The sequence below is a fragment of the Sinocyclocheilus anshuiensis genome, unplaced genomic scaffold, assembly GCF_001515605.1.
Source record: "Sinocyclocheilus anshuiensis isolate Anshui unplaced genomic scaffold, SAMN03320099.WGS_v1.1 scaffold477, whole genome shotgun sequence".
Classification (NCBI taxonomy): domain Eukaryota; kingdom Metazoa; phylum Chordata; class Actinopteri; order Cypriniformes; family Cyprinidae; genus Sinocyclocheilus; species Sinocyclocheilus anshuiensis.
The window spans coordinates 2198580-2224642 of record NW_015536549.1 but is presented as its reverse complement, the minus strand read 5'-3'; the positions used below and the strand labels follow the sequence as shown (position 1 = coordinate 2224642).

General features: G+C 35.0%; 5 protein-coding genes across 9 annotated transcripts in view; 2 read left to right on the top strand and 3 right to left on the bottom strand.

Annotated features, from left to right (window-relative positions):
- Nucleotides 1–3347: 3347 nt before the first annotated feature.
- On the bottom strand, nt 3348–10743 carry LOC107699661 (elongation of very long chain fatty acids protein 7-like). Of its 4 annotated transcripts, none has more exons than XM_016500992.1 (9): nt 10566–10743; nt 8666–8828; nt 8306–8388; nt 7866–8056; nt 6761–6841; nt 6429–6485; nt 5804–5909; nt 5063–5199; nt 3348–4345 (listed from the first exon to the last, which is right to left on the bottom strand). In XM_016500992.1, the coding sequence occupies exons 3-9, from the start codon at nt 8367–8369 to the stop codon at nt 4115–4117; spliced, it is 867 nt and encodes a 288-aa protein (XP_016356478.1). In that variant the 5' UTR covers nt 8370–8388; nt 8666–8828; nt 10566–10743; the 3' UTR covers nt 3348–4114. The 4 variants fall into 4 exon arrangements, with proteins under 4 accessions (XP_016356478.1, XP_016356495.1, XP_016356487.1 ...); XM_016501009.1 differs by having other exon boundaries at nt 8668–8828; nt 10610–10743; XM_016501001.1 differs by lacking the exon at nt 8666–8828.
- Nucleotides 10744–11512: 769 nt separating this feature from the next.
- Nucleotides 11513–19168, bottom strand: ercc8 (excision repair cross-complementation group 8). 2 transcript variants are annotated; one of them, XM_016502255.1, is made up of 12 exons: nt 18837–19168; nt 18330–18425; nt 18098–18199; nt 17849–17972; nt 17176–17257; nt 15841–15933; nt 15428–15494; nt 14700–14803; nt 13701–13825; nt 13151–13348; nt 12884–12979; nt 11513–11887 (listed from the first exon to the last, which is right to left on the bottom strand). In XM_016502255.1, exons 1-12 carry the CDS (start codon nt 18911–18913, stop codon nt 11825–11827), a joined length of 1227 nt encoding a protein of 408 aa, XP_016357741.1. In that variant the 5' UTR covers nt 18914–19168; the 3' UTR covers nt 11513–11824. The 2 variants fall into 2 exon arrangements, with proteins under 2 accessions (XP_016357741.1, XP_016357749.1); XM_016502263.1 differs by having other exon boundaries at nt 15841–15909; nt 18837–19167.
- Nucleotides 19169–19230: 62 nt separating this feature from the next.
- On the top strand, nt 19231–20696 carry ndufaf2 (NADH:ubiquinone oxidoreductase complex assembly factor 2). The gene is made up of 4 exons (XM_016502277.1): nt 19231–19427; nt 19705–19794; nt 20063–20103; nt 20325–20696. The coding sequence occupies exons 1-4, from the start codon at nt 19313–19315 to the stop codon at nt 20568–20570; spliced, it is 492 nt and encodes a 163-aa protein (XP_016357763.1). The 5' UTR covers nt 19231–19312; the 3' UTR covers nt 20571–20696.
- A 1379-nt stretch (nt 20697–22075) lies between these two features.
- Nucleotides 22076–23263, bottom strand: LOC107700545 (small integral membrane protein 15-like). The gene is made up of 2 exons (XM_016502244.1): nt 23074–23263; nt 22076–22617 (listed from the first exon to the last, which is right to left on the bottom strand). Exon 2 carries the CDS (start codon nt 22584–22586, stop codon nt 22362–22364), a length of 225 nt encoding a protein of 74 aa, XP_016357730.1. The 5' UTR covers nt 22587–22617; nt 23074–23263; the 3' UTR covers nt 22076–22361.
- Nucleotides 23264–24493: 1230 nt separating this feature from the next.
- Nucleotides 24494–26063, top strand: part of LOC107699654 (DEP domain-containing protein 1A-like) — a 10483-nt gene continuing 8913 nt past the window's right edge. The window contains exons 1-4 of the mRNA XM_016500978.1: nt 24494–24728; nt 25144–25409; nt 25493–25625; nt 25706–25827. Coding sequence (XP_016356464.1) covers nt 24681–24728; nt 25144–25409; nt 25493–25625; nt 25706–25827 — 569 coding nt within the window. The 5' untranslated portion in view covers nt 24494–24680. The remainder of the gene's footprint in view (nt 24729–25143; nt 25410–25492; nt 25626–25705; nt 25828–26063) is intronic.

Sequence of the window (26063 nt, the reverse complement as noted above, 5' to 3'; positions counted from 1 at the left end):
TAGCTGTCGTTTTTAATTCAAGTGTCATTCGCAATTTCTTTCCCTCATTAAAATACACAGTCTTGTCCTTTGTTATTTTCTTCAAATACCTTTTTGCTTCAGTTTATGCATTTGCTTCAAATTTTGCAATTTTGTGATTTACCTCATAGTTAATTGATATGGTCCATTGCTTATAACTGTTTAACGAAGACATTTTAAAAATCTCCATGTGAAAAATATTTCCGGAACCAAGGCCACTGAAATAGTGGGCAGACCATGGACAATGGTGGAAATATCTGACCAGTGAATGTCACAATCAACCAATCAGAATCAAATATTACAAAGCGCTGTGTAATAAAACATAAAAATAAAAAAAAAATTTTGTTTAACGAAGACATTTTAAAAATCTCCATGTGAAAAATATTTCCGGAACCAAGGCCACTGAAATAGTGGGCAGACCATGGACAATGGTGGAAATATCTGACCAGTGAATGTCACAATCAACCAATCAGAATCAAATATTACAAAGCGCTGTGTAATAAAACATAAAAAAAATTTTTTAAAAAAAAATCACACAAATATGGAGCTAATCTGCTCTATATCGTCATAGTCTAGTTATCTCACCCCAGCAGTTTATGTTCTCAGGGTCAGCCACCTTCAAGCAGGCAAGGGAAGCAAACAAATCATATTTTGTAATAAATTACTCTTGGATATCTAGCTACGACGCACTTTAAATAAACTCATTTCTAACATTTTTGTGAGGCACTGTCTGGAGTTCCTATGTTATTGTTATTGTTTACAGAACGTTTGATGGGAAATTGAGTTTTCGTATTACATTTACAGACATGGCAAACGTCAATGGGTAGCTACGACGCACTTTAAATAAACTCATTTCTAACATTTTTGTGAGGCACTGTCTGGAGTTCCTATGTTATTTGTTTGTTATTGTTTACAGAACGTTTGATGGGAAATTGAGTTTTCGGAGTATTACATTTACAGACACGGCAAACGTCAATGGGATTTATAAATATTGTGTGTCTTTTTGAGCCACGTCTGTCATGATTTCCCATCTCCTCGAAATGTTTAGACACACAAATAATCCAAACACAAACCTAGACAAGCCCAGATGTATGATGCTGATGTCATGTCAGAGCCAGTTAAAGTGTTGAAAACACTTTATCCATCTTGAAGAGGATACTTTAAACAAACATTAAGAAAAATAACACAATAACAATGATCTACAGAAAACATTCTCCTTTTGAATCAAATGTGATTTTCACTTGAACGATACTAACAACTCAACACTCCTTTAGTGTTGGATCACCATCAGTAAACAATTTACCACATCTGTTTGACATAATCCTTCAATCAGCAATATTTTTTGGTGGCTATAAAAACTGGTTGGTCTTTATTTGATTAAATTCACATCCATATCATTAAGTCCACACGATGATGTCCAAACATATTAAAATATATTGCAGAAGTCTCTACAGTGGCATTAAAGGGAACAAAACTTTTTTTTATATTGATGAAGGGGGCTGTGCAGCATTTAACATGTTCATTAGTGCATTTAATTTTCCCTGCAGTGTTTGACAGTCATTTTTATTTAATTCTTTGGTGACATTGAGAAGGGTTTCACTTTGCAAATTAATCTAATTAAGAGATCCCACCTCAAAATGACAAAGTATAAGGTGTAGAGGGGAAAGCCAGGGGTCTACCAAACAAATGTGTGCATTATTCACAGCAATCCAGATTTCTTCTGACCTGCTAGTTCACACATTCTGACATTCGTGACCTACTTTAACTGCTAGACCAAAATGAACCATGAAGCACCAGTAAAAAATGCTTTAAGGAGAATTCTGTTATCCTGTTTTACGTGAGCGGGAGGCAGTCACTCATACGTGTTTGTTCTACTACAAAAACCCCTCCAAAAATATCACTTACCATGCTTAAAATTTCCATTGCACAAGGAAGCAGGTTTACTTTGAATGCACAAGCTTAGGAAAAATATTATAAAACATATAAATATATTTTGATTCTAAAATATAAAATATATTTTAGATTTGACACCATCTTAAGACTAAAAAAAAAATCATGCTCAAAAATTAAAGGAGTACTCAACCCAAACATTTAAATTTGCTAAAAAAATTGATCCTCCTTTCAACCACCCAAGATGTAGATGACTTTGTTTCTTCATTGGAACATATTTGGAGAAATTTAGCATTACATCACTTGCTCACCAATGACAGTCCAAACAGCTGATAAAAACCATCACAATAATCTGTGACTCCAGTCAATCAATTAAAAGCTTGTAAACTGAAAAGCTGTGTGTTTGTAGTAAACAAATCCATTATTACGGTGTTTTAACTTTAAACTGTCGCTTCTGGCCAAAATACCAGGTTTTACCCCGAATTACGCTTCCTCCAGTGAAAAAGTCCATCCCTTGTTATCCTTTCATATTTGTTTTCACTTGTAAACGGTGCTTGATCTGTGCATATTTCTCTCCTGATTCAGACAAGCCGACTTTTTCACTGGAGAAAGCAATATTCTGGATAAAGTACTTTTATTTTAGCTTAGTATTTTAGCTGGAAGCAAAGGTTTGAAGTTAAAAACGTCTTCATGATGGATTTGTTTTTTACAAACACAGCTTTTCGATTCACAAGACGTTAAATGATGGACTGGAGTGGTGTGGATTACTTGTGGATTATTATGATGTTTTTATCAGCAGTTTGGACTCTCATTCTGACAGCACCCATTCACTGCATCTTGGATGGCCTGAGGGTAAGTAAAATTTTCAGCATATTTTCATTTTCTGGTGAACTATTGCTTTAAGGTCTCCAAAATAACTCCAACTCCAAAATAATATATCTAACTCCAAAAATAATATATAAATTAAAAAAAAAAAAAAAAAGAGAAAAGAAGAAATTTGTGGCTGCATTACACAGCCAAATTCATTTAGGTTTATTGTGAGTTTATTTTTAAAAAATATATACAAAATATTTACCAGACCCTTTTACCCCTTGACTGTTACTACATTTTACTCCACATAGGGGAGCTGTGTTCTTATGGTGAGAACACAGATACTAGAAAAATTAGATCTAAGTGGGTATTTCAAATCTTGCATCTACATTTAAAACATAACCCTAAATGGAGACATACAACAGACTACTATTGTTTTTACATAAAGGCTATCAAATACAATAGATTAACCCATACCCCATCTGAAAATATTTCTTCCCCTACATGTGTACAGGTTTTGAGAGATTTAGCTCACTTCTGGGGACAAATTCCCCAAAGTATAGCCAGCCCATGAGAAAGTGCAGTTAAAAATTTAAATAAAAACAGCAACATAAGTGAATAGAGCATTTATTTTTTTCATAAATATTTAAAAGTTAATTAACATAATACATTTCCTTCTACAAAAATTGCAAGCTCCTGTCCCAGAAAAAACATCCTAAGACATTCATGATGGCAAGATATATAAAATAAAAAAGGTAACCAAATTCCTGTCCTTCATCACCAATAGTGCAAGATGAGATCAATGCATCGGTTCCTTCAAGGACAGTTGCAGTACTGCTACCATTCGCGCAATGTCACATGTGGAGGGTGAAAGACAGACATAAATATGCATTACAGAGCACCTAGTGTACACTGTAGAATTTTCCCCACAGTTCTGCTTTTTATGAAGGAAGAGGAGAAAAAGTTGCCAACACTTTTCATCTTATTTACTGATATAGCCAAAAACAGGGACATAAATATATAAATTCACAAAAATAACTGTCTAAAATGGCAATAAAAATTATGTGACTGACATGAGTGAGGAGCTGGGAGGCTTCTGACTCATTCACATCTCAATAAATGGGAAGGGGAAACACGTCAGTATGCAGAAAACTGAGGAAAATGAGTAGAAACAGGAGCAGCCCTCAGGGCAATGACCCAGAGTTCAACTCAAATGCCCAGCTGAGAAGGCAAGATCCAGCCCAGACTGCAACACACAGTCTGTACAGTAACGTTTTTTTTCCCAGGGCATCAAGATAAATGTTATGGTGTACATATAAATAGTCTTATAAAAATGTAGCCAAAAGGCAGTTTTAGGTAGATTGTCACTACTGATTGGTTAGTCACACTGCACCAGTTAATCTTTCTTGTGGTGTATGTCATTGTTGTTCTGTTGCACGGTTGTGTTTTGCAGGACTTTAGGAAGCCTTTTGCCTTTTGTGTATGCATGGTACCAGAAGTTGAGGAAGAGGAAGAGGAAGATGATGCCATACAGAGCAATGATGTAGATGAATATGGGGTACAGGTAAGGACAGTCTTTCATAAAGAAGTACTGGCTAATATGACAGGTTATGATGACAAACTGGATCTGAGAAAGGAGAGCACAAGCCAAAAAAAAAGTGTCAAATCCAATTAAAATCAGCTTGGTTGGTAGTATGAACAGCAAAAGACTATATGAGACACGATTTTTAAAACCAGATCTAAATCACATCGATATGTAATTGGAAATCCAATTAAATCTGATTTTCATTCTGATGCTATGGTAACTGATGTAGAAAGACTTCATCACTTAGATTTTATCACTTACAAGATGACAGTGAATGTCAGTCCAAAAAACAAATAAAAATAATAAAATGTAAAAAAATATACACTGAACAAAATTATAAACGCAACACTTTTGTTTTTGGCCAGCTTAAGGCACACCTGTGCAATAATCATGCTGTCTAATCAGCATCTTGATATGCCACACCTGTGAGGTGGATGGATTATCTCGGCAAAGGAGAAGTGCTCACTAACACCGATTTAGACAGATTTGTGAACAATATTTGAGAGAAATAGGCCTTTTGTGTACATAGAAAAAGTCTTAGATCTTTGAGTTCAGCTCATGAAAAATGGGGGCAAAAACAAAAGTGTTGCGTTTATAATTTTGTTCAGTGTATAATTGAAACAAATTAATCAAAATACATAAATATATAAAAATAAATAAAACAATAAATAGATGAATAAATAAATGTTTCCTCAATTCTGATCATATCAATGGTCAAGAAACAGCAACAAAAGGAAATTAAAATGTTGTAATACATACAAGCTGGACTGAAGTCAAATGCTTCTTCCACCATAAAAACTTCTGGTAGGCAGGGCCCAGAGCTGACAGTCCATAATATGTATACATGATGACATGAACGATGCAGTTTAGAAGGGCGTGAAACGTCCCCAAACCACCTGCAACATCAAACCAAACAGATGTCTATGGCAGTGTTTCTCAATTCCAGTCCTCGCGGCCCCCTGCTCTGCACATTTTGTTTGTTTCTCTTATCACTTCAGACGTTTGTTCTATTAGACCGTAAGTGCCCTGCGAAGTGGACTTCACAGAATTTTCCGCCATGTTTCCAGTTCGAAGGAAGCGTATATGTTCCATTCAAAGGGCATTAAAGACGTGTGCGAGACGTGAATTTAAATTGTATTTATTTACAGAGGCATATTATGTTACACTTCTCTAGTAAGTTTCGTCTGTGTGTGAAGACGCTGCAGGCCGTGGCGTAGCGCAAATCCGTGAATGAATGTTCCGAATTGAAGAAAACTTCAAAAGATTTCCCGTGCTCAGGGAGTAGGGAGCAATGAACACTGTGTAGGGACCATGTCAATAGGAACAAAGTTCATGCATGGAGCTCTCTTCTAACGAGCTGGTTATCTGAATCAGGTCTATTAAATAAGAGAGACATGTAAAATATACAGAGCGGTGGGGACTGGAAATGAGAACCACTGGTCTATAGAAAATACATATTTTAAGCGCATTCATGCAATCGTATAACAGACAAATCCATACCTGGAGAAAACCGGACTCCAAACCACCAAGTGAAAGGCATAATGGAATGATGGTAAACGTGTAGGAAGGTCACCTGATTGTGCTTTTTCCTTAGTACAAAGAAAATCTGTCCAGAAGAGGCAGAAAAGACCCAGTGTTAACATCCGTTTTGTGCGATCTGATCACAAGGACAGAGCTAAATACTGTATAGGTGTAAATGAGGTGTTAAATGGCTGTGATCCACTCACTTAAGAGATATGTTGTAATTTGAAGTTTCAATGAAAATCGAATTCAACCGCCCCATTTCCATTACTTACTGACAGATGAGTCAAAATAATTTTCTGTGGTAACTGACAGCATGCCATAGATGCTGTAAACAGAACTTAAGTTACATTGCACCTCAGAAAAGCAAGCATGAGACACTAAAAATGTTCTCTTCCATCTTTCTGCCTAACCACTTAACAGGAGTTTTGTCTTTGACTCACAATACCGCTATTTTCTTCCATTTTTCATGACCTGAGAGAACAGTAATATTGTTGACTGACTGTGTGTCAAAGACGTGACAGACAACTAGTTACTTACTGCCAAACAGTAGAAATTTAGATTTAATGAAACCAAGGTAATAAATAAAAAACACTTTACTTACCGTGTCCAACATCTCAATGAACTTGGAGAAGTAATAGAGCCAGCAAGTCCATGCCATCTGGGTAGAGAAATGTAGATTAAGCACAAATGCCCAACAAACTATTAAATACAAAACAAGTTATTTAAACTAACAAACTTGAATTAATCACTATATTCATCAGATACACAGATACAATGTATTACTCAGCAGTGAGTGTATTACTTGGTCTGAATGGTTCTGTGTAACATTTAAGTCATGTGAAACCAACCACATCCAAGCCAAACACTTAAACCTGGAGCCAGATTACAAGCTTTTCAAAAAAGCAGGTAAGACGACATTTCTTCTGCTCTCACCCTCATGGCTTTTGGCGATCGAGTGTAGTCTACCAGATCACAGCTCAATGAATACCCTGTTCCCCAGCCTGACATCACAAACTACAGAGAAGGAATATATACACCTGTAAGAAGCCTCATTGAAATTCAAGAACTACAGACAAATACATTTTAAGAAATTCATCTTTGGTCATACCATTTAATATCTTGAAATAAACTAAATAGTGCATTAAAAAAATTGAAATGAAAAACCCCAGCTCATTATAAAAAAAAACAGACAATCCAAGAAAACCATTTTTATATTAAATTTTGATTTACACACATTAAATACATGCACCAACAAAATGCAAATGTAAGAGGGATAATGGGCACAAAAAAAGAAGTAAATTGCGTTTTACTTAAACAGTTTTTGTTATTTACCCAAAGTAACAGTTTAGGGTGTTCACGTGAATTATGTACACCAAGTATGCTAATGTGTAAGAGTGGCATGTAAATGCACTTAATGACTCTTGGTCTATACGTTTTGTAGGAAACTACACCACATTATGCAAGTCTAAGGAGCTTTTTTTCCATACAGTAAAAACGCAGTGATTCACACTGCCAATCTGGGCAAGGGAAAGAGCAACACAAAAAGCTCTAAAGATAATACTTAATTTCCTGTAATACAAAAATACAAAATACAAAAACCTGTAATACTTCATTTCATTTTGTTCTACACACTATTATATGGCTTCAGAAGTCTTGAAGTATAGCAAACAAGTTACTTATATGGTGCCTGGCAGTATGAATCACATTTACTTTCACTGTATGGAAAGGAGCTGCTTTAAACATAATCTTGAAGAACATCATCTTTTGTGATCCACAGAAGAAATACAATCATACAAGTTTAGAACAACACAAGGATGAGTAAACTGTCATTTTTGAGTAAACTGATACAGACACTAGTGTAGGTAAACTCAATTCCACCCATTTACACATTAACATAATGTGTGACCTGCATGAAACTAACAGTGAAATGACAGCATAACTCAATGGAATCTAACAAAACACGTTCTTAAAAGTGTCTTTGTAAACTCCCAAGCAAAACAAAACAGGTTTGCCTGCTAGCAAACAGAAATAGGTTTACCTCATAACACATGTAAAGAGAATAAGCCACAACGCTGAAATTATAGATGACGAGGACCCGCTTCAGATCAAACGGTTTCCTGTTCTCCATTAATCTGGGCCCCAGTGACATCACAAAGTAGATGTAAAATACAATAATAACTGTCTGTGGGAGCGGCGAGGACATGAGCAGCCAGTCTTTTGTCCTGGGGTCTGAAATCACATCATAAGAATATCTGCACTAGTAACTGCATTAGTTTGTCCATTAATCTATGTTTGACACTGCTGCTGTTGTGCACCATAATTCTCTGAGATCAAAAATGTATTGATTTAAAGCAGAGAAAATGAATGTGATTTTTACTTCCGAAACCTGACTGATGCACTCTTTACGAGTTGTTGAGGCTTAAATGTGTGTGGTCATACATTCATATTTTGATTTTCTGATGTCAGAAACCTTCTTACCTGCATCTTTGATCCACTTGTCATACAGCTGTGCAGCTGTGGATGTGAACTCACAGAACGCCATCACTGCCAATGGTCAGAGCCTAAGGTCACAAACACAAAGTGTAGGTGTGATATAACCCTCAAGAGGTGACTGAAGACTATTTATTTTACCATCTACAAAATCTAGTAAAAAAAATGTTTTACATTTAGTGCATTTAAAAGAAACTCATCCCACAAGTTAAGTCTGACACATAATAAGTCACATTAAATACTTTAATTAGAAGTAAAATACATTAATTTACATTTAATTAGTTAAATACATTAACTTAAATGGCACGTTATTCAGACTGAATTTATAATTGAACAATCTTGAATTACACCTTCACAGTACTGCTCCCTTCTTGACAGTATGACATGATGTGATGTAGAACCTAAATGCTCTAAAATGAAGCAGGAAAGGTCCGTGTACGGTGGCGCCATGAAAGGTTGTATTGTGGTAAGAAAACACAAGAATCCTCCATCCTCTCCAGCAAACTCAGAGCTGAACAAGAGGGCGAGTGTTGGGGCACAATGGTCAGCAGTCAGTGTATGTTCAGGACAGGACAGCACATAAAACCAGGGGGGTGGATAAACGAAGATATGCAGAGCACAGAGAACAATGTACAGTAATATACCAGAAAACAGCTGAACTCAGAGATGCATACAATGGAAACACTCAGTTGAACTCGACATGATACCATTACCAGAAAAGTGCATTTCAAATTGAATTATTCTATAATGAACATACATTTCTGTGCCTGTGTATTAGGGGCACAAAAACTAATTTTATTCATTTAGGAGAAATGAGTGCTGAAATTGCAAAAAAATTACTTTGATGCTTCCCAGATCTGGATCAATTTCTAGCATTTATGGAGATAAGAATATAATTTCCAGCAAATGAAAAACTCATTATATAACACATATCTATTATCTTCTTTTTGTGAATAAATATTACTTTAAATGAAAAATATATATATTATAGATAGATAGATAGATAGATAAATAGATAGATAGATATTTAATCACTTGTTAAAACCTTTATCTACAAATAAAAGGTCACCATAACCAGATTTATCATTGGACACACAAGGACAATTCATCTTTATGCTATGAGTTCAAAAAGGATACAGTACATGCATATAAAAATTACATTAAATGTGTTAAATAACAGGTTACTTTAATAATCGATTTCACAGCCCTAAAATAAATAAATAAATAAAAGCACTAACTCAGCAGCTGTACATGAATTCAGGCATCATTCTAGTGAAGAATCAAAGTGTTTTTTTTCCTCCCTCCAACACACACTTTAATGTTTGAAGAGAAACTAATCCAACATGTGTTTCAGGGCATACTGGTCCAGTTATCTGGAGGGAGTTGTTTGCCTAGATACTGTAATCTTTAATACAAGCTTCAACACGCCTGTTGCCATGAGACAGGCAGGTTGCAGGTGTGAGAGAAGGACACTACCTTCCCTCCACACAAGTGCATTCAACACTGGGTGCCAACGGTGGCTGAACTGGAAAACCCAATACTAATCAAAACCAAACATAATATCTGAAATTTTATATGATGTTTGAGTGAGGAATATGCTCTGTTGGCTTAGTGTTTTTCCATAGCTATAGGCAGAATTCTCTGTTGGTAATCTTTCAGCAATTAATAATCACAGGTAAATTAAATAGATTAATGACGCCAGAAAATATCGGCCAAGCAAATGTACAAGTTCAATTCCAGTGCTGGATTCAGCAGAAATAATCTTGCTCTTAAAATCTGTGCATATGTGTGAATATTACTCTCTTTAATGACTCTACATTTAAATAATAGTTGTGTAACCATTAAGAAAAAATATCATTAAAACAATTTATACGTGGTTGTTACAGAAATGTATATACAAAAAATTCAATATCTAAAAAAAAAAATGTTGTTTTCGAGGTTCAGTTATGCACGCATTATTTCATGACATTTTTTTAGAGTCTGAAAAAGCACATAGCATTCCAGAGACGCCATCTGTGCTCTAATAAAGTAGCTCCTTTAGTGACCATAACCAAAAAAAAAAAAACGTGTGATGTCAATCCAAAATAATCTAAATTTACTAATGAAATGACTCAAAATATTAAGCCATGCTGGAATTAATTCCCAGCGTTTTAACAGGGAAGGCAGAATTTCATCATCATTACAGGAAATCAACATCATCACATACGGACTTCACAAAAGAATGCAGGTGCGCATGCACCTGTCTTACCGTGACAAGACAGAAAAAAAGTTCAGATATGTATTTCCACGCACACTTTGAGGTCCTCCCGATCTGCGTTCACAAGGATGCTCGTCCTCTGCCTTTCGGCCAGGTAAAGTGGTACAAAAAGTAAAAGCTAATGGTTTGACCACACGACCTCCATCAATTACTCTTTCAGACGCGGGAGTTCCGTCTTCTTCAATGAGATGAGCGGGCGGTGGGCGGAGACGTTCAACCGATTCTGAGACTGAGGGCTCTGATTGGTCAAATGTCGCATCAGGACTCGCAATGACTGCCATGTAATACAGAAATTTACGAGATGAAAAGCAGAGGCGGACAGTAGTGAAGTATTTTTACTCTGCTGTAAAAGTACTTTTCAGGAGTCTGTACTTTATCAGAGTGTTTTTCTTTAGAAAACTTTACTTCACAACATTCCAAAGCATAATATTGTACTTTTTACTGCACTACGTTTCATTTAATACTTAATTACATTAGAAATCTATTACTTTCTTACTTTTACTCAAGTAAAAGTAATTCAAAGATTTACTTGAGTACAAGAAAGTACTAAATTTTTAATGTTCTTAAGTATTAAAGATAAAACAAACAACCACTTTTATTTATGAAATGAAGTGCAGTAAAAAAGCATGTTTTCCAAAGAAAAACACTCTGATAAACTACCTTTTTAAATTTACTTGAGTAAAGCAAAAATACTTCACTACTGTGCGCCTCTGATCAAAAGTATAGTGCCAAATAATTGTGAAAGATTAATGATGCCACAATATATTAATTTATAAAATGCTCTAATAATATGTTCCATTTTTTCAGTAAACAACAAAAAAAAAAACAGTTTAAAGCTCAAAAATAAAGCGTAAACTTTTAATTGATCATCCCACTGAAGTAAAAACAAATATGTTCAGCATAATCACAAAGCATTTTTTACACTTAACCTTGGTATTTATTGGTTCTAAAGATATGAGAACTTGTAGTTCACATCTATGTGAACCTACAAATCCTGCAGAAGTGAAGCTCAAGACACAAGCTCAAGACAATGAAAAACTTAAAATCCACAGGCAAATCAGTAGGTGACAACCAATGGAAATACTCGACATCCATCAGACTTTTTTTATGTCCATTCACTTCATGTGCATCCATTGATGCAATATGCAACAGAATGCAGTAAGGGCACATTAACCTCTGAAGGAATGTACAGTATATAGTAGTTTATTTGGATATTTAAAAAAAAACTGTTTGATGGATTCCTTGCTCTGTCAGTCTTCATCACTGCTCCAGGCATCTTCAAAAGCAGGATTGATAGCAGCTTGTGTTCCACCCTGTGAAAATATGTATCCAGAATATTCAGAAACATTAAACATTTAATCATTATCAAGCATACACAATTCAGTTCTTTGATGTTTAATTATTGTTTAGATGATACAGGGTACATAGTTGCATATATAAGTTTGTGAATAAGTTGTGGCTGAATAAATTCCAGCTATTACTGCAAAATAAATCAATAGATAAATAAACCTTTAAAAAAATGTATGAAAACTAGAAATATTTTTGTGTGACACTTTGCAAAACTAAAATGGCAAATATATATTTAATATTTTTAGACCTAAAAAGTTTCCAAATACATCTCAAACCACAATATAATAATAAATAATATTATATAATATAAATAATAATAATACATTTACATTTTTTAAATATAGAAATAAAAATAAAAAATTTGTGTATATTGTTGTGTATATGTAATTAATATTTTTTTCAAATACATTGCTAAAAAAAAATTATATCACTAAGCCATGTAATTGCTAATAGCTACTATGTGTGCATCAGTAATGCAGTAATACAATGTGATTATTTAAATGTGTACCAGATTTTTTTTGCCAGAAAAAATGGTAGAGCAGGATGTTAAACACAAAACATAGAGTGACTGATAAACTACAAGCCATCCAGATGTGACTCCAGCTAACATGCACATCTCACGTATAACCATGACTGACAGCAATCGCATCTGAACACATGCCATAATGGGGCATAGTTTTTGTCAGCTCATCTGATCTTATCTATTGGCTAAGGGACGTGAGCAAGGTTGCAAGATGTGTTTACATGATGCACAAATTTGGATTCACTTTCTGTCCCACCTACAGTAGTCCAAACCTGCAGATCTGTAAAGATATAAACAGCTGATCCACAACACATTGTATTTGTCGTAAAGATGCACCATTAATTCAATCAACCTCAGATTTTTTTTTTAATCTAAATAAGAGCCAATTAAATATGTAATACGTTTTATACTAAAAGAATGTCTCAAACTGTTTTACCCGTTTCGAGTTGGTTTCATCATCCTCAATGCCAGGCTGTCTCAGCACTGGGACCCAGGCCAGGATGTTACAATCTTTACCTCCACTGTACAGCTCCTAAAAACACAGCCCACAGATTCACAGTCAATAATGAGTCTATACAAATCTCATTAAATAATTACAAGACCTCAGAAGCTTTAAATTGTTTTACTTAATGGCATACTTATAGTTTGTTTAGTTTATCAGTAAAGACTAAACCGCTAAGCAAATAATCAGGATCAACATTACCTGATAGTCTGGGTGGAACTCACAGCAGTCTACGTTATTATAATGTCCCCTCAACATAGTGATCAGCTCTCCTGAGTGAAGCCCGTACACCGCTACCGAACTGCCACATGGCACAAACACAAACTCCGGACTGCAGCCCCTCGATACAGTAAACTTGAGGCCTTTGCGACTCTCGTTCACAACCTTCCCATAGTTCACCTATTGATGAGAAATAACTATTTTTTTAGCAACAAATGAACAACCTAGCAAATAAAAATGTGCACAGCCATTTTTTAAAGAACATATTTCTTGTCATTAACAAAAAAAGTGTTTAGAAAACACGCGAGTGACTTCAAATGATTTTATCCGGTTTTCATATCTGGCAACATTCTGTCTAAGCTGCTTTTGGAATAAACTCTTTTGATCCACAGAAAGCCAGTAACACTCATGAGAGAAGACTTATTCATTTTGCCGCATGGACATAGGCTCAAAATATAATTCTTGATATACTCTTATACAAAACAGATATTAGGTATTAAGAAAGTCTTCAAACAGCCTAACTGCTACTCACTAATGTGTTTTCCCCTGTGCCACTGTTCCACAGGCGCATGCGATCATCTGTCCCAGTAGAGAGGAGATGAAGTCCATCAGCTGTGAAGCACAATCCATTCACTCGCCCATTGTGTGCTGTGTTCACTGGAAGAAAAGTAAAATATGATATAAAATATTTTTTTATTCTATTTTATATTTTTGCACATTTACATACTTTATATATATTATTTTTTTATTTTACAAATAATAAATATAATACATAAGAAATATATTTGCATTGTATAATAATCTACAAATCAAATGCACAAATATATATATATATACACACATTTAAATTATAGTATATAATATTCATTCTTTTATATATTTATATTACATAATATTGATATAATTATGTAATACAATATGTATTATATAATAAATGCATTACTTTACTAGTTACTTTAAAAAAGTAATCTGATTACGTAACTCGCATTACTTGTAATGCGTTACCCCCAACACTGATTAATTGTACTACATTAGCATATTAACTGGACTATATATATATATATATATATGTGTCTGTGTTCATTTTATTTTTATTTGATTTCTGTGACAGAAGAAAATTTAAAAAATATATATAAGTATAATGAGGGTGATTACAGACAGGTTTATAAAGCATATAAACATCTCTTTTGTCTGATGCTGCAATATGAGCTGTCAGCATCTTTTACACACAGAGGTTATTGCTTTCATTCAGTTCCACCTGCTGCATTTGCTGCTGTGGCAACAGTTTGATATCTCTAAAAACCTTGAACTTGCTGTAAAATTACATATCAATTCTTATACACTATTTAAGTAACAATATTCAGCCACATAAAAAAAGCCTTTTACAGAATGCAAGCAGTAAATAATATTTTCAGTACAGCTACATGAACTAGCTCTCAAATGTTTTTAAGTACAAATTTAACTGATTACAACAGATTGCAGTTCATATAAAGATTACAACGCAGGCTTGATGAAACAAGTGTGCTTTCACCTGCTTCAGATGAGACCTTGGATTTGTCCCCATTGTGCTGGTCCAAAGTAAAAAGACTCCCAGAGGCTCTTCTCACATCCCAGATACGGACCCTACTGTCAGTGCTATCGGGAAATCCATTGCACAAGAATTAATATCAATAATGCAAGATGAATAAATCACTTACAGATGGTCAGGTCAGATTCAGAACTGGCCTTAAACAAGTTCGATCCCTCTGTTCATGTAATGCTAAAATCTCATTTGGGAATTAGATGCCAAACAAAACAGATGCCAAAATGCCTGAAAGTCTTCCTACAATCAGTTTCTTCCTATAATTTTATATGCTTGAAAGAGCCTTGGTTCAGCAGTTTACTTGAAAAATAGATTTTGTAAAAAATCTTGCAGAAGGCTTTCCCACACAGCTCTGTTTTCTTAACTTTCCAGGCAGAAAGGACAGTTTCAAAAGTCCCCAATGGCTAATTATCTCCCTCTCATTCACTTACATTACGCAAACAGAAGGTGAGTGCTGAATCTGTTGAGGAGATTGATAGCAATATGCATATAAAACTGCATGTGACTGGAATATAGAAAAAACTAAATTTACCATAACCAAAAGGCTTCAAATGACTAAAGAATCCTCAATAGATAAAAAAAACAGCATCAAATAGCACAAGATGTGGCTGTTTATTGTTATAGTAGCAAAGGAAAGGTGAGTGCATTGACATTTGTGCAGGTGTGGAAGTGCTTACCTGGCAGTGGCCAGGATGTGATCGTATCGTGGAGACCATCTGACTGAGAGGATCTCGCCCCTGTGACCTGTCAGGGACACATTAACCAACTCTCAATGTTTGTATATTACCATTCAAAAGTTCAGGGTCAGTAAGTTGTTTTTAAAGGAAATTTATATATTTATTCAGCAAGGACACATTAAATTGATCAAACTTTAATGTGTAACATTTTTGTAACCGTTCTATAATGTTACAAAAGATTTCTATCGCAAATAAATGCTGTTCTTTTGAACTTTCTGGGGGAAATTGTTGCTAATATGGCCAGGATTCAATAACCCATGTCTGTTCAAAACATTTGAGCCTTTGGCCTTCAAGAGAGAACAATCACCCTTCACCAGGGCTGTCTCCATTCAGAAACAACAGGCATTACTCACCCTGAAGGATGTGGATGCGCGACCCAGACTTCAGATCACAAAGCTGCACTTTGGGGTCTTTGGTACCAACTGCCAACACAGAGCACAATAGAGCTGTGCGAGAAGAATAACACAACAGCTCAGACACACTGTTATTGTAGGAGTTCTGAGCCCAGTGTCAAGGGGAAAACGCATTGAACACATCAATATATGTTATATGTAATGATGACACAATATTTTTGTTATTTTACAAGATTTATGTACTGGAATACAAATTATAAGCTTTTGGGAAAATGTGGAATATGATCTTAAAAATGGTTCTGATTATGCAGTATGTGAGCCCTTCAGATTTTCCGGCATAAACTGGTCATAAAAATTGACCAGATCTTTAACTAGGTCACAAACAGACAGATACAATCTACTTAAATAACAACTCTTAATCAAATACACGTTTCGATGATCTCCAGTAACTGGAATCAGTAGTTATCAAAAACTTGGAAAAACCTTGGAGGTGTTAGTTAGAGCTGTCTGGTCAAAGTTATCAGAAATTTTAATGCAAACCATGCCTCAAACACTCAGAGAACACCTAATATGAATAATTTTTGACATGCATGAAGTTGGAAACAGTTGCAAAATTCTGTAAAGGCCTTGATGTCACACTTGACGTAATTTTTCTTGTAGCTTTTTACTCTGTAAAGATAATTCAGTGAAGACAAAAAGACTGATCATATGTACAAAAGTATGTATGAGGGCAGATCCCAACTTATGATAAATATGACATTATAGAGAAGGTTGTATTTGGTTATTCATCATATAAACAGTAGCATGTCACTGCTTACTATACTATGGAAGATTATTAAGAAAGCGTCTCCTTAATACCAGTATGTTTTTTCTGAAATATAAATGGACGTGGGGAAATTAATTACTGCAATTCTGGCTGTGAGAAAAAAAAGCAAAAAGAAAGAGAGAAAAGAAGACAATGGGACATTGAGGTGTTCATAACCTGTCCTTCTTGATTAGGAGATAAGTGCCTGGATTCCTCACTTCTCATATCTAAAACAGGAAATGTTTCGCTGTCTCCCCATTTAATGATAATGATGATAAAGTTCTCTTAAATTCTTCCACTTTAACCTAAAGAATTTTCTAGAGCAGAACATCCATCTAAAACATACATTTTAGCAATAAACTCTTTTTTTTGAAGGCCATGAATGTGCTACTCTACAGCTCCAAGGATTCTAGATTATTAACATCTGATTGAAACAATGACACAAAATAATCAAATCAAAGAGAAATGAGTGCTCAGAATTGCAAAAGAACAGCCACATGCAGAAGGTTTGGTTTGGTCAGAGAACACACCTGCTACAAGACTGTGCCTCCTGGCTACAGGAGACATGTGATGACAGTAGACATTGCCATCAAACTGGAACTCCTCAGCTGGCTGAAATAAATCAATTAATTAATAAATAATCATTCATATTCAATGAAACTTCATGTGAAGAATAATATTTTAAAAGGAAAATACACATATATACACCCATGTTAGATGTGCTTAAGGGAGCAAAAGGCATTGAATGTTGCTTGGGCACCATTCCTGTGTGTTAGTTACAATGCAAATACCAGATGAAGGGCCAACAGATACGGGACATTTGACACCACAGAGGAGCCACTGTTTGAGCAGATTGGTGGTTCCACAATTGCTTACTGCATTCAGTTGTGGGATGGTTGGCTAAATTGCATTTGTGAAAACACTATGGGGAATTTGTGGACTGCGTAAAAGCAGGTGGTCATGTAAACTTAGATTAGATTAGATTCAAGATTATTTTCATTGTGCAGAGTACAAGGACAAAGCCAATGAAATGCAGTTAGCATCTAACCAGAAATGAAAATAGCAATATTTAATATTTATAATATATTACAAATAATATATTACATATATAATATAATATTTAGCAATACACTAAATATTATTAGAAATATAAAGAGCAGAAAAAATGAATGAGTAATCTTGAGGACAAGGACATACACACACCTTAAGAGTTTCTGTGTCCCAGACTTTCATGGTTTTGTCGAACGAACTGGATACAAACATACCGGTGTCATGCGGGTACCATTGCACTGTTTCAACGCTGAATTTATGCACATGCCGACTGGACCTTCACAGAAAAACAGAGATGTGAAAGTCACACATGACATGTAAGCACACATTAAAATCAGAAAATATCATACTGCCATCTGGTGATCATTGGATCACTGTGAATGAGAAGGGAGCCATACTGACCTGCCCACTGTGCAGATTGCTTTGCAAGTGTATTGAGGCTTCTTGCTGTTGTTTTCCAAGTCATAGATCACAATTACGCCATCAGATCCACCTGACAACATACTGGAATGCAAAAAGTCAGACATTTGCTGTATTTATTGTCTCTTTGTTATATGGGGTTATCACTAGAAAATAATTGTGTATTAAATGCATAAATATGTAAATGTGAATTCTATGGTTAAAGTACACATACTATCTTCCATCAATAACCTCAATGTCCAGGGTGTTAATTCCATTGCCATGAATACGATCAACATCTCTGTTGTGGTTCAACTTCAGACTCAGCACCCTAAAGATACAGTATGGGAGAGTGGGTTGTGCCACTTTTCAGTGACTTTTTAGACAAATCTGACGTCAAATTAAATGTATTAATTTAAAAACGTTTTATTTAAAAAAAATGTTGTATGCTAGTCCAACATTCTCCTCTATAGATAATATGCATAATGATGCAAGCAAATGTAACAAAATTAAGGTTAACATCATTACACAATACCAAAATACAAATAGTGAAATGTGTTAATATTTGTAAACATTTTTTTTAAACATTTTTTTTTTTTCGACCAACGTACAGTAAACAATTTTTATGGGTCAGTTTTATCAGTGTGCGGACATTACGTTTTTTTTTTTAGCTTTTGTATATCTTTAAAACCAGTTAAAAAGTCTTCAAGAAACCTCGGGGGGAAAAACATTACTGCATTACCTTCTTGTGGACTCTGCACGTCTCAGACGAACTGGGTCGTCAAGCCCTGATTGCCTGGCATACAGAAAACTCAACATCGTTGAAGAGACATTGAAGCTTTTATGTTTATTTGTGTATTGTACGGTGTGATTGTGTTGTCAGAGTGAAATAACTAGAACAGATGTCTGTGTACAGTCTTTTACCAAAGCTTTTTTTTAGCCTGTAAAACCCCGTTTTTAAACTAATATCCATTCTGCACAACACAGTAAATGTATATGATATATTTCAGCTTTTAGACATGATTGTTGTGCACTTTGTAGGATAGGAGGCAGCCATGTTGTGAAGTGTCTACAACGCGAAGTCTGATTGGACAGAGCGAGAGCAAGAACCAATCATATGACAGGATTAATGCTGGGTAATTGTGTAACCTACGACTCAAAGCAAATGTGTATGTATGTGCACTAGTAGAGAAAATAACAGATATTTAACTTATAGTGATGAGCCGTATTACTTCTCTGTTGCGAAGAACATTTGGAGTGGTAAAAGAGCATGTCGGAACAGATCATTTAGGAAATAAATATTACTACATACCCGAGCAGAAGTCATGGACGGGTAGGTCATGTTTATTCATATAAAGGCAAAATAATAACAATAATGTTTATAAATTGTTATTGGTTTTGAGAGTTATCCATATAATGAAACTGTATTACTTTAATACTTAAAATAAACAACTTTAAAAATATATATATATATTTTGAATTTTAGCCATTCTAAAGTTTCCAGTCATACTCCAGCCAACCTCTTTTCTTTGTCCAGTGGTTATAGATAACTTATCTTTTTGTTGTTTAGTTTGATGGTTTAAATAAACCTAATGTCTTGTCTTCTTCAGGAAGGCTCTTGCGGCCTAGACGCCTAGTAGAAGCAGCCAATCCAAAAGTGTTTGAGTACATAGAAGGAATCATTCCTTCTGAATGGGATGGTAATAGAGACTTCATTAATGGACAAATATTATATTTTTACGATAATGTGAATCCAACCGAATATGTCAGTTCAGATTGTTTCTGTATTAACTGTATAAAACTAAAATGAACTGTTGGCATATTTGAAAACTGACCTTAGTAAAGAAGATATTTGTTGTAAGCCCATTATTAGATGTTTTATCATACTGTATATATATTGTTTTTAAATTATATATTAACTTAGTTTTTAAGTGTTTAACATCCTTATCTCTTGTCTTTTTCCCTTAGCTTGGATCAGAGGCAGGCGGAAACAGCCACCTACAACAGAGGTATTATTTGTGTCTGATTATATTGAGAGTGCCTATCAAGACTCGTGTCATTTATATAATGTCTAAAAATACAAATAGAACAAAAACATTTAAGACCAGAAATGTTGTACATTTTCTTTTTATTATATCTTAAAATGAAATGACAATTCTATAGCCAGTAATGTTGTAATGATCATATTATTGGAAGTGTCGTGTTAACATGTGTCTGTTGCCCTCTATAGGAGTTGTTACAGAACGAACGTTACAGGGAGCAGATCAAAATCAGAGCTTCAGAGGCAGAAGAGAGAGATAAAGCCCTGCAGGCCAAAGAGTATGAGGAAGGTTTGGTGGCCCAACCTGTTCAGACTCAGGTCAAAGGTCATGCCTCTGCCACACAGTTTGGACAGACTGATTTCAGTGAGGACCCCGTAAGCACTGCCAACACATTCCAGCCTGGGTCCTGGACACCTCCAGGAAGCAAAAAATAGGCTTATCTGAAACCTCCTTTGCTGTCTTCAAGTAAACTTGCAATTTAAATGATTTAGTAGTTCTGCTGATTTTCACTGCATCTCAACACATCTTAAAAAAAGTGACGTGACATGTGTGTGAGTATGGTGACCCATACTCGGAATTAGTGCTCTGCATTTATCCCATCCAAAGTGCACACACACAGCAGTGAACACACACACCGTGAACACACACCCGGAGCAGTGGGCAGCCATTGTTTGCTGCGGCGCCCGGGGAGCAGTTGGGGGTTCAGTGCCTTGCTCATGGGCACCTCAGTCGTGGTATTGAAGGTGGAGAGAGCGCTGTACATTCACTCCCCCCACCTACAATTCCTGCCGGACCCGAGACTCGAACCCACAACCTTGGGTTACGAGTCCGACTCTCTAACCATTAGGCCACGACTTCCCTCTTAAAATATTCTGGAAACAGTTGAGAAACACTGCAAGTGATGACTGATTAGCTCTTTCATTTTAATAAGTTTAAAGGAATAGTTCACCCAAAAATGAAAAATTGCTGAAAACTGATACCCTCAGGCCATCCAGGATGTAGATGGGTTTGTTTTTTCATCCGAACAGATTTGGAGAAATTTAGCATTACATAATTTGCTCACCAATGGGTCCTTTGCAGTGAAGAATGATGGGAGCCGTCTGAATGAGAGTCCAAACAGCTGATAAAACATGACAATACAACATCACAAAAGTGGATTATGGTTATGTTTTTACTCTCATTTTACTCTGTTTGGACTGTCATTCTGATGGCACCCATTCACTGAAGAGGATCCACTGGAGAGCAAGTGATGTATTGCTAAATTTCTCCAAATCTGTTCCAATGAAGAAACAAACTCATCTACATCTTAGATGGCCTGAGGGTGAGTAAATTGATATTTCTGGGTAAACTATTCTTTTAACATCACTGAAATGGATTATAAAATGATGTAATGAAAAAAAGACATGCTGCTGACTTTCTGTTTCAGGATTGTTTCAAAATCAAATCAAGTGTTTTAGAACATTTTATGCATTCGGTTTAATCAAAATGACATCTTGGATGTACTGGATGCTCGTTTTTGAACAGTCTCACTATATTGAAAACTTAATATCTAGACTAATGTAAAACTATTTCTGTGTATTTCCTTTTGCACTTTATTTAGAAAGTGGGTAAATAAAAGTTGCAGCTGCAGTTATCAAATATTATGTTTATTCCAGTTAATTTACTTAAACAAAAACAGCCTGTTATGTTGCAATCTGGTATTTGTTGTTATTTATATAACGCGTAATTTATTATCATAAACAGTGGTTTGTAGCCAAAATAGTTCTACATTTACTGCACTTTATTCTTCTAGTTATTTACCTATAATGGCTAACGAATCAGAAGTCTTGCACATTCACGGGAAAAATAATGTGGTTAAGATTCAAGAATACGGTAGTAATCACAAATATTAGACAGTTTTGAGCCAAAATTCATGTTACGATTTTTTTATTGTTATTATTAAAAAACATAATTTAAGTGTTTGTGGATTCAACTTGGAAAAAAACGATCAACCCAGTAAAAAATGGAATGCAGAGTACTGCACAATGGTGTATAGCACAACAATGCAGTGCATTTTCCACTGTATTTATAATATCCTGGAAAAGTATTGCAGTCCTGCCTTTGAGATCAATCAACTCCCCATTATAAGTTCCCTCTAAGGGTTTACTAAGGCCTATTTCAAGCCCAGTCTTGCTCCAGGTCCCATATGCACTGTCCTGGGTTAAGAGAAGAGCCATGTAACAAGCTCAATCCTTCTTGGCTCTCTTGGCTTTGGCGATGTTCTCTTGTCGTTTTAGTTTCTTCTTCTGCTCACGATCCTTGGCCTCGATCATCTTGGCAAGTTTCCATGACAACAGGGCACTGGCAATAAACAGAGGAGTCAAAGCCAGGATAACCGTGGTGAGAAAGCCATAGGGGTCTTTGGCTGCCCACTCCACCACATATTCTGCCCATGCTTTGATATCAAGCATCGTCCTTGCACTCCGTCTTCAGCAGCAGATCCTAGAAAGAGAGAAGAGTTGTGAAATCGCATCACTAGATGTAGGATGTCAGTGAAAAAGTTTTAAGCCACATTCCAAAGTTTACATTGTAGTTGAGAGTCAGTGTTGCTGTAATTTACTTTTTATGCCTTTATTGACGGATCATATTGTTAGCTAGCGATTTTAGCACGCAAATAGTGTTTTTCTTCGAGTAAAGATTTATGCTTGTTCATTTTGTGCAATATATATATATATTTAAATATTTTCACTTATTTGATTCAACGGTTAAACCAGTTACAGTTCTCTAACCAAGTTCGATAGGCAGCACTGACAGCTAAAAGCTAGCAACACATCTTTCTAGCAACTGTTCTACACCACCAATAATGAATGAAAATCACACTATAGTAACTTTTCATACATATTAGTATATAGAGCATGTTGTTCAGTGTGATCTGTTTATACAAAAACGAGCACCCACCAGATAAACCGTGCAATATTTGCCGAGCAGTTTTGAGTCGGAAACTGTCGCCAGAAACCCCTAAGCAATTAAAGCGGAAGTGAAACTCTTTACTTGTGTTTGCATTGCAATGTGGGAATTGTAGTCGTTTATTCTTTTGTCTAACTCCGAACGGAAACTGCATATTATTGAAAAGGAAACAGTGGACCCAAAAATAGTAATTTGTAACTATAAAACTTTTAAATCTCTTTAAATATATGTAATAAGGTCTTTTATTTTGAATTCAGCATTACTGACCATTAAATTTGATCGCTGTTAACTATATTTTTCTGCAGCATGAAATGTTATTAATAAAATAAGATAAATAATAAAAATAATAAATAAGTGTTCTACTACCTGTTTCACTTCTGTTATGTCGTTTTTTTTTTTTTGGTGATTGGCTTAGTGTTATGTTAGAATCATTATTATACTCTTATACCTTTTGTTCTTTAATATTTTGAATTGTTTTTAGCTTTATTTTTTGTTTTTAATTTAAATGTTAAGTTTTGAAATTTTGTTGTATGCATTTGTCATTTTTATTTAATCTCTTTATTTTTAAAATGTGTATAAGTGTATTTATAACGTTTTAGCTTTTAGTTTTGGATCTGTTTTTAGTTGTTTTAATACTACAATTGATTGCTTCTGTTGTTCTCATTTGTAAGTCGCTTTGGATAAAAGCGTCTAATAAATGACTAAATAAATAAGTGAAGCGGTACCCTTTTTTTTTCATTTTGTGTTGTATATTGTTTTATTAGCCTTTCTTTTGCACCGCGTTTTACATTTTCTTAGTATATTATTTTTATAATTTGACCAGTTGCAGTTTATAAAATGTTTGTAAAATTTTATTTATAATATAACCTTTCTTGAACATTTCACAAAAAATAGCATTTTTTTTTTTATGAGAACATTATGTCAACAAATAAGGAAGCAGTTAAAATTCAAAAATATAAAATAATGGGAAAAAAAATTATAAAATAAAAAAAATACAAGATAGGGCTATATAATTAAAAATCACATTCAAAGCAAAAGATATAGTCCCAAAGTAATGCTGTATTTCAGCAAGCTAAACAAAAAAAGTTCTGACTTGATAATTTGCATTTATGTATATAACATTTTGTTAAGAAGATTAAGTATATTTAGTTTTTCTGTAAATGCACTTTTTTCCAATTAACAAATCCAAACAATACATTTTCCCAAAGTAAAGAAAATTCTTTATCAATACTCTCATTAACAAATAAAGAAAAGTCTTTCCACAACAATTTAGAGTAATGGAAAAATAGCATTATTCAGACCAATATTTTGACAGCCAATTCTGTCGCCAAGGAACAACCAATGTCTGTCGCCATATAGGTCACGTGACCAAACAAACCGTCCAATCACAATCTTCCGATAAGTTCGCGTCGTAATTTTAAACGGGTGTGTGAATCGAAACATCCTCGGGTTATCTATTTACACAGCCAGCGAAAATTCAATGTGCGAGTTTACCTATTCATATATTCGGTAATCTTATTGAATATAGCCTACGGATGCATTCAACAAATCAAAAATAAACTTACCCGTATATGTAGGAACACATCGCGATCTTTTCAATGAGTTCTCACATCGTCACCCCAGGTCCATACAGGGCCACTAAACTGGTGAGTCTCTCCTGCCTTATTTGATCAAATATGGTCTGCTGATGTATCACACTAGTTTACAAGGTCAATGACCTGCATGTCAGTTTTATCATGCACATATATTTGTATGTAAAGCACTTTGAGTTGTTATATGTGATCTAAAGAAGTGTTTTATTTTTTATTGAGTGTTCCTTGAATCAGCTAAAATACTTTTTCTATATGAAGTTCACATTAAAACTGTTTATCATCCCTTCATCATTTATTTTTGCTACTTGTACTGTATATTTAATGTTAATTGTGTATACATTTTGAACAACAACAAAAAAGAGTGACAACAATATTACTCTGTGAAACTTTAACATTTTTCTACCAGTCATTGAATTTTGAATTAAGTGATTGCAAGCTCCTCATGTGATATTAACCCTTTATGTTCCAGTGGAATGAAGTAACCAAGCTTTTCCGGGCTGGGATGCCTTTGAAGAAGCACCGGCAGCACTTCAGAGTTTACATGAACTGCTTCACTACATCAGCAGCTGTGGACTGGTTACATGAACTTCTGAAGAGCAACAGCAATTTTGGACCCGAGGTCACCAGACATCAGACAATCCAGCTGCTGAAAAAGTTCTTGAAGAACCATGTTATTGAAGATGTGAAGGGTAGATGGGGCATGGAAGACCTGGAGGACAACAGTCAGCTGTACAGGTATGATAAAGTGGATGTTTTTGAGAAATTTGGTTTAAAAAGAAATTGAGAAGCAATGTTTTCTGGTTTAAAATATGCTTCAGGTTTCCATCAACATCTCCGCTGAAGCCCATTCCTAACCGTGCCCCTGTTTTGAGGAAAAAAAGCATATATATGATGGACAGGGAGAGTTTCTTCAAATTCAGGAGCTCGAAGAAATTTGACAAAGAAATATTGGTAATTTTTGTTGTTTCAAATGTGTTGTTAATGTGAAATTTCATTGCAGATGTATAATATCCACTTGCTATTTCACACAGGAAAATGTGGATCCAGAAACACAAGAATCTCCTATGGGATCATCCTCAGGTGAGACGGAGCACTGCAGGGAGCTCACAGAGGACGACATTCAAGTCATCTGGAAGAATGTCACACTTACACAGTAAGCCGACCTCCCCCCACACCATCTGTCTCATATAGTTTGCATGCATTGTAGTACACAGCTTTGCACCAAAAGTACTTCCTGTTTGCAGTCACTTACAATTAAGTGAGATAATCTAATGCTAATGCTTTGATGTATTGCTTGGTTTTAGGGCTGTGCGATATTGAAGAAAAATGCGATATGCGATAACTCATTAAATTATGCGATACGATAATGCTTAAAGTGCCACATGCTCA

Excerpts from the sequence above, each read along its gene's own strand:
- ercc8 (XM_016502255.1), bottom strand. The coding sequence starts at position 18,913 with ATGTTGAGTTTTCTGTATGCCAGGCAATCAGGGCTTGACGACCCAGTT. Across the intron at positions 15,934-17,175 it reads GAGGCACAGTCTTGTAGCAG|CTCTATTGTGCTCTGTGTTG; the intron begins GTGTGTTCTCTG and ends CTTCTCGCACAG. Across the intron at positions 13,826-14,699 it reads CAAGGTCTCATCTGAAGCAG|TGAACACAGCACACAATGGG; the intron begins GTGAAAGCACAC and ends CTTTTCTTCCAG.
- LOC107699661 (XM_016500992.1), bottom strand. The coding sequence starts at position 8,369 with ATGGCGTTCTGTGAGTTCACATCCACAGCTGCACAGCTGTATGACAAG. Across the intron at positions 6,486-6,760 it reads GATCGCCAAAAGCCATGAGG|ATGGCATGGACTTGCTGGCT; the intron begins GTGAGAGCAGAA and ends TTCTCTACCCAG. Across the intron at positions 5,910-6,428 it reads TCATTGAGATGTTGGACACG|ATTTTCTTTGTACTAAGGAA; the intron begins GTAAGTAAAGTG and ends TCTTCTGGACAG.
- LOC107700545 (XM_016502244.1), bottom strand. The coding sequence starts at position 22,586 with ATGCTTGATATCAAAGCATGGGCAGAATATGTGGTGGAGTGGGCAGCC.
- ndufaf2 (XM_016502277.1), top strand. The coding sequence starts at position 19,313 with ATGAGCCGTATTACTTCTCTGTTGCGAAGAACATTTGGAGTGGTAAAA. Across the intron at positions 19,428-19,704 it reads CGAGCAGAAGTCATGGACGG|GAAGGCTCTTGCGGCCTAGA; the intron begins GTAGGTCATGTT and ends TGTCTTCTTCAG. Across the intron at positions 19,795-20,062 it reads CATTCCTTCTGAATGGGATG|CTTGGATCAGAGGCAGGCGG; the intron begins GTAATAGAGACT and ends TTTTTCCCTTAG.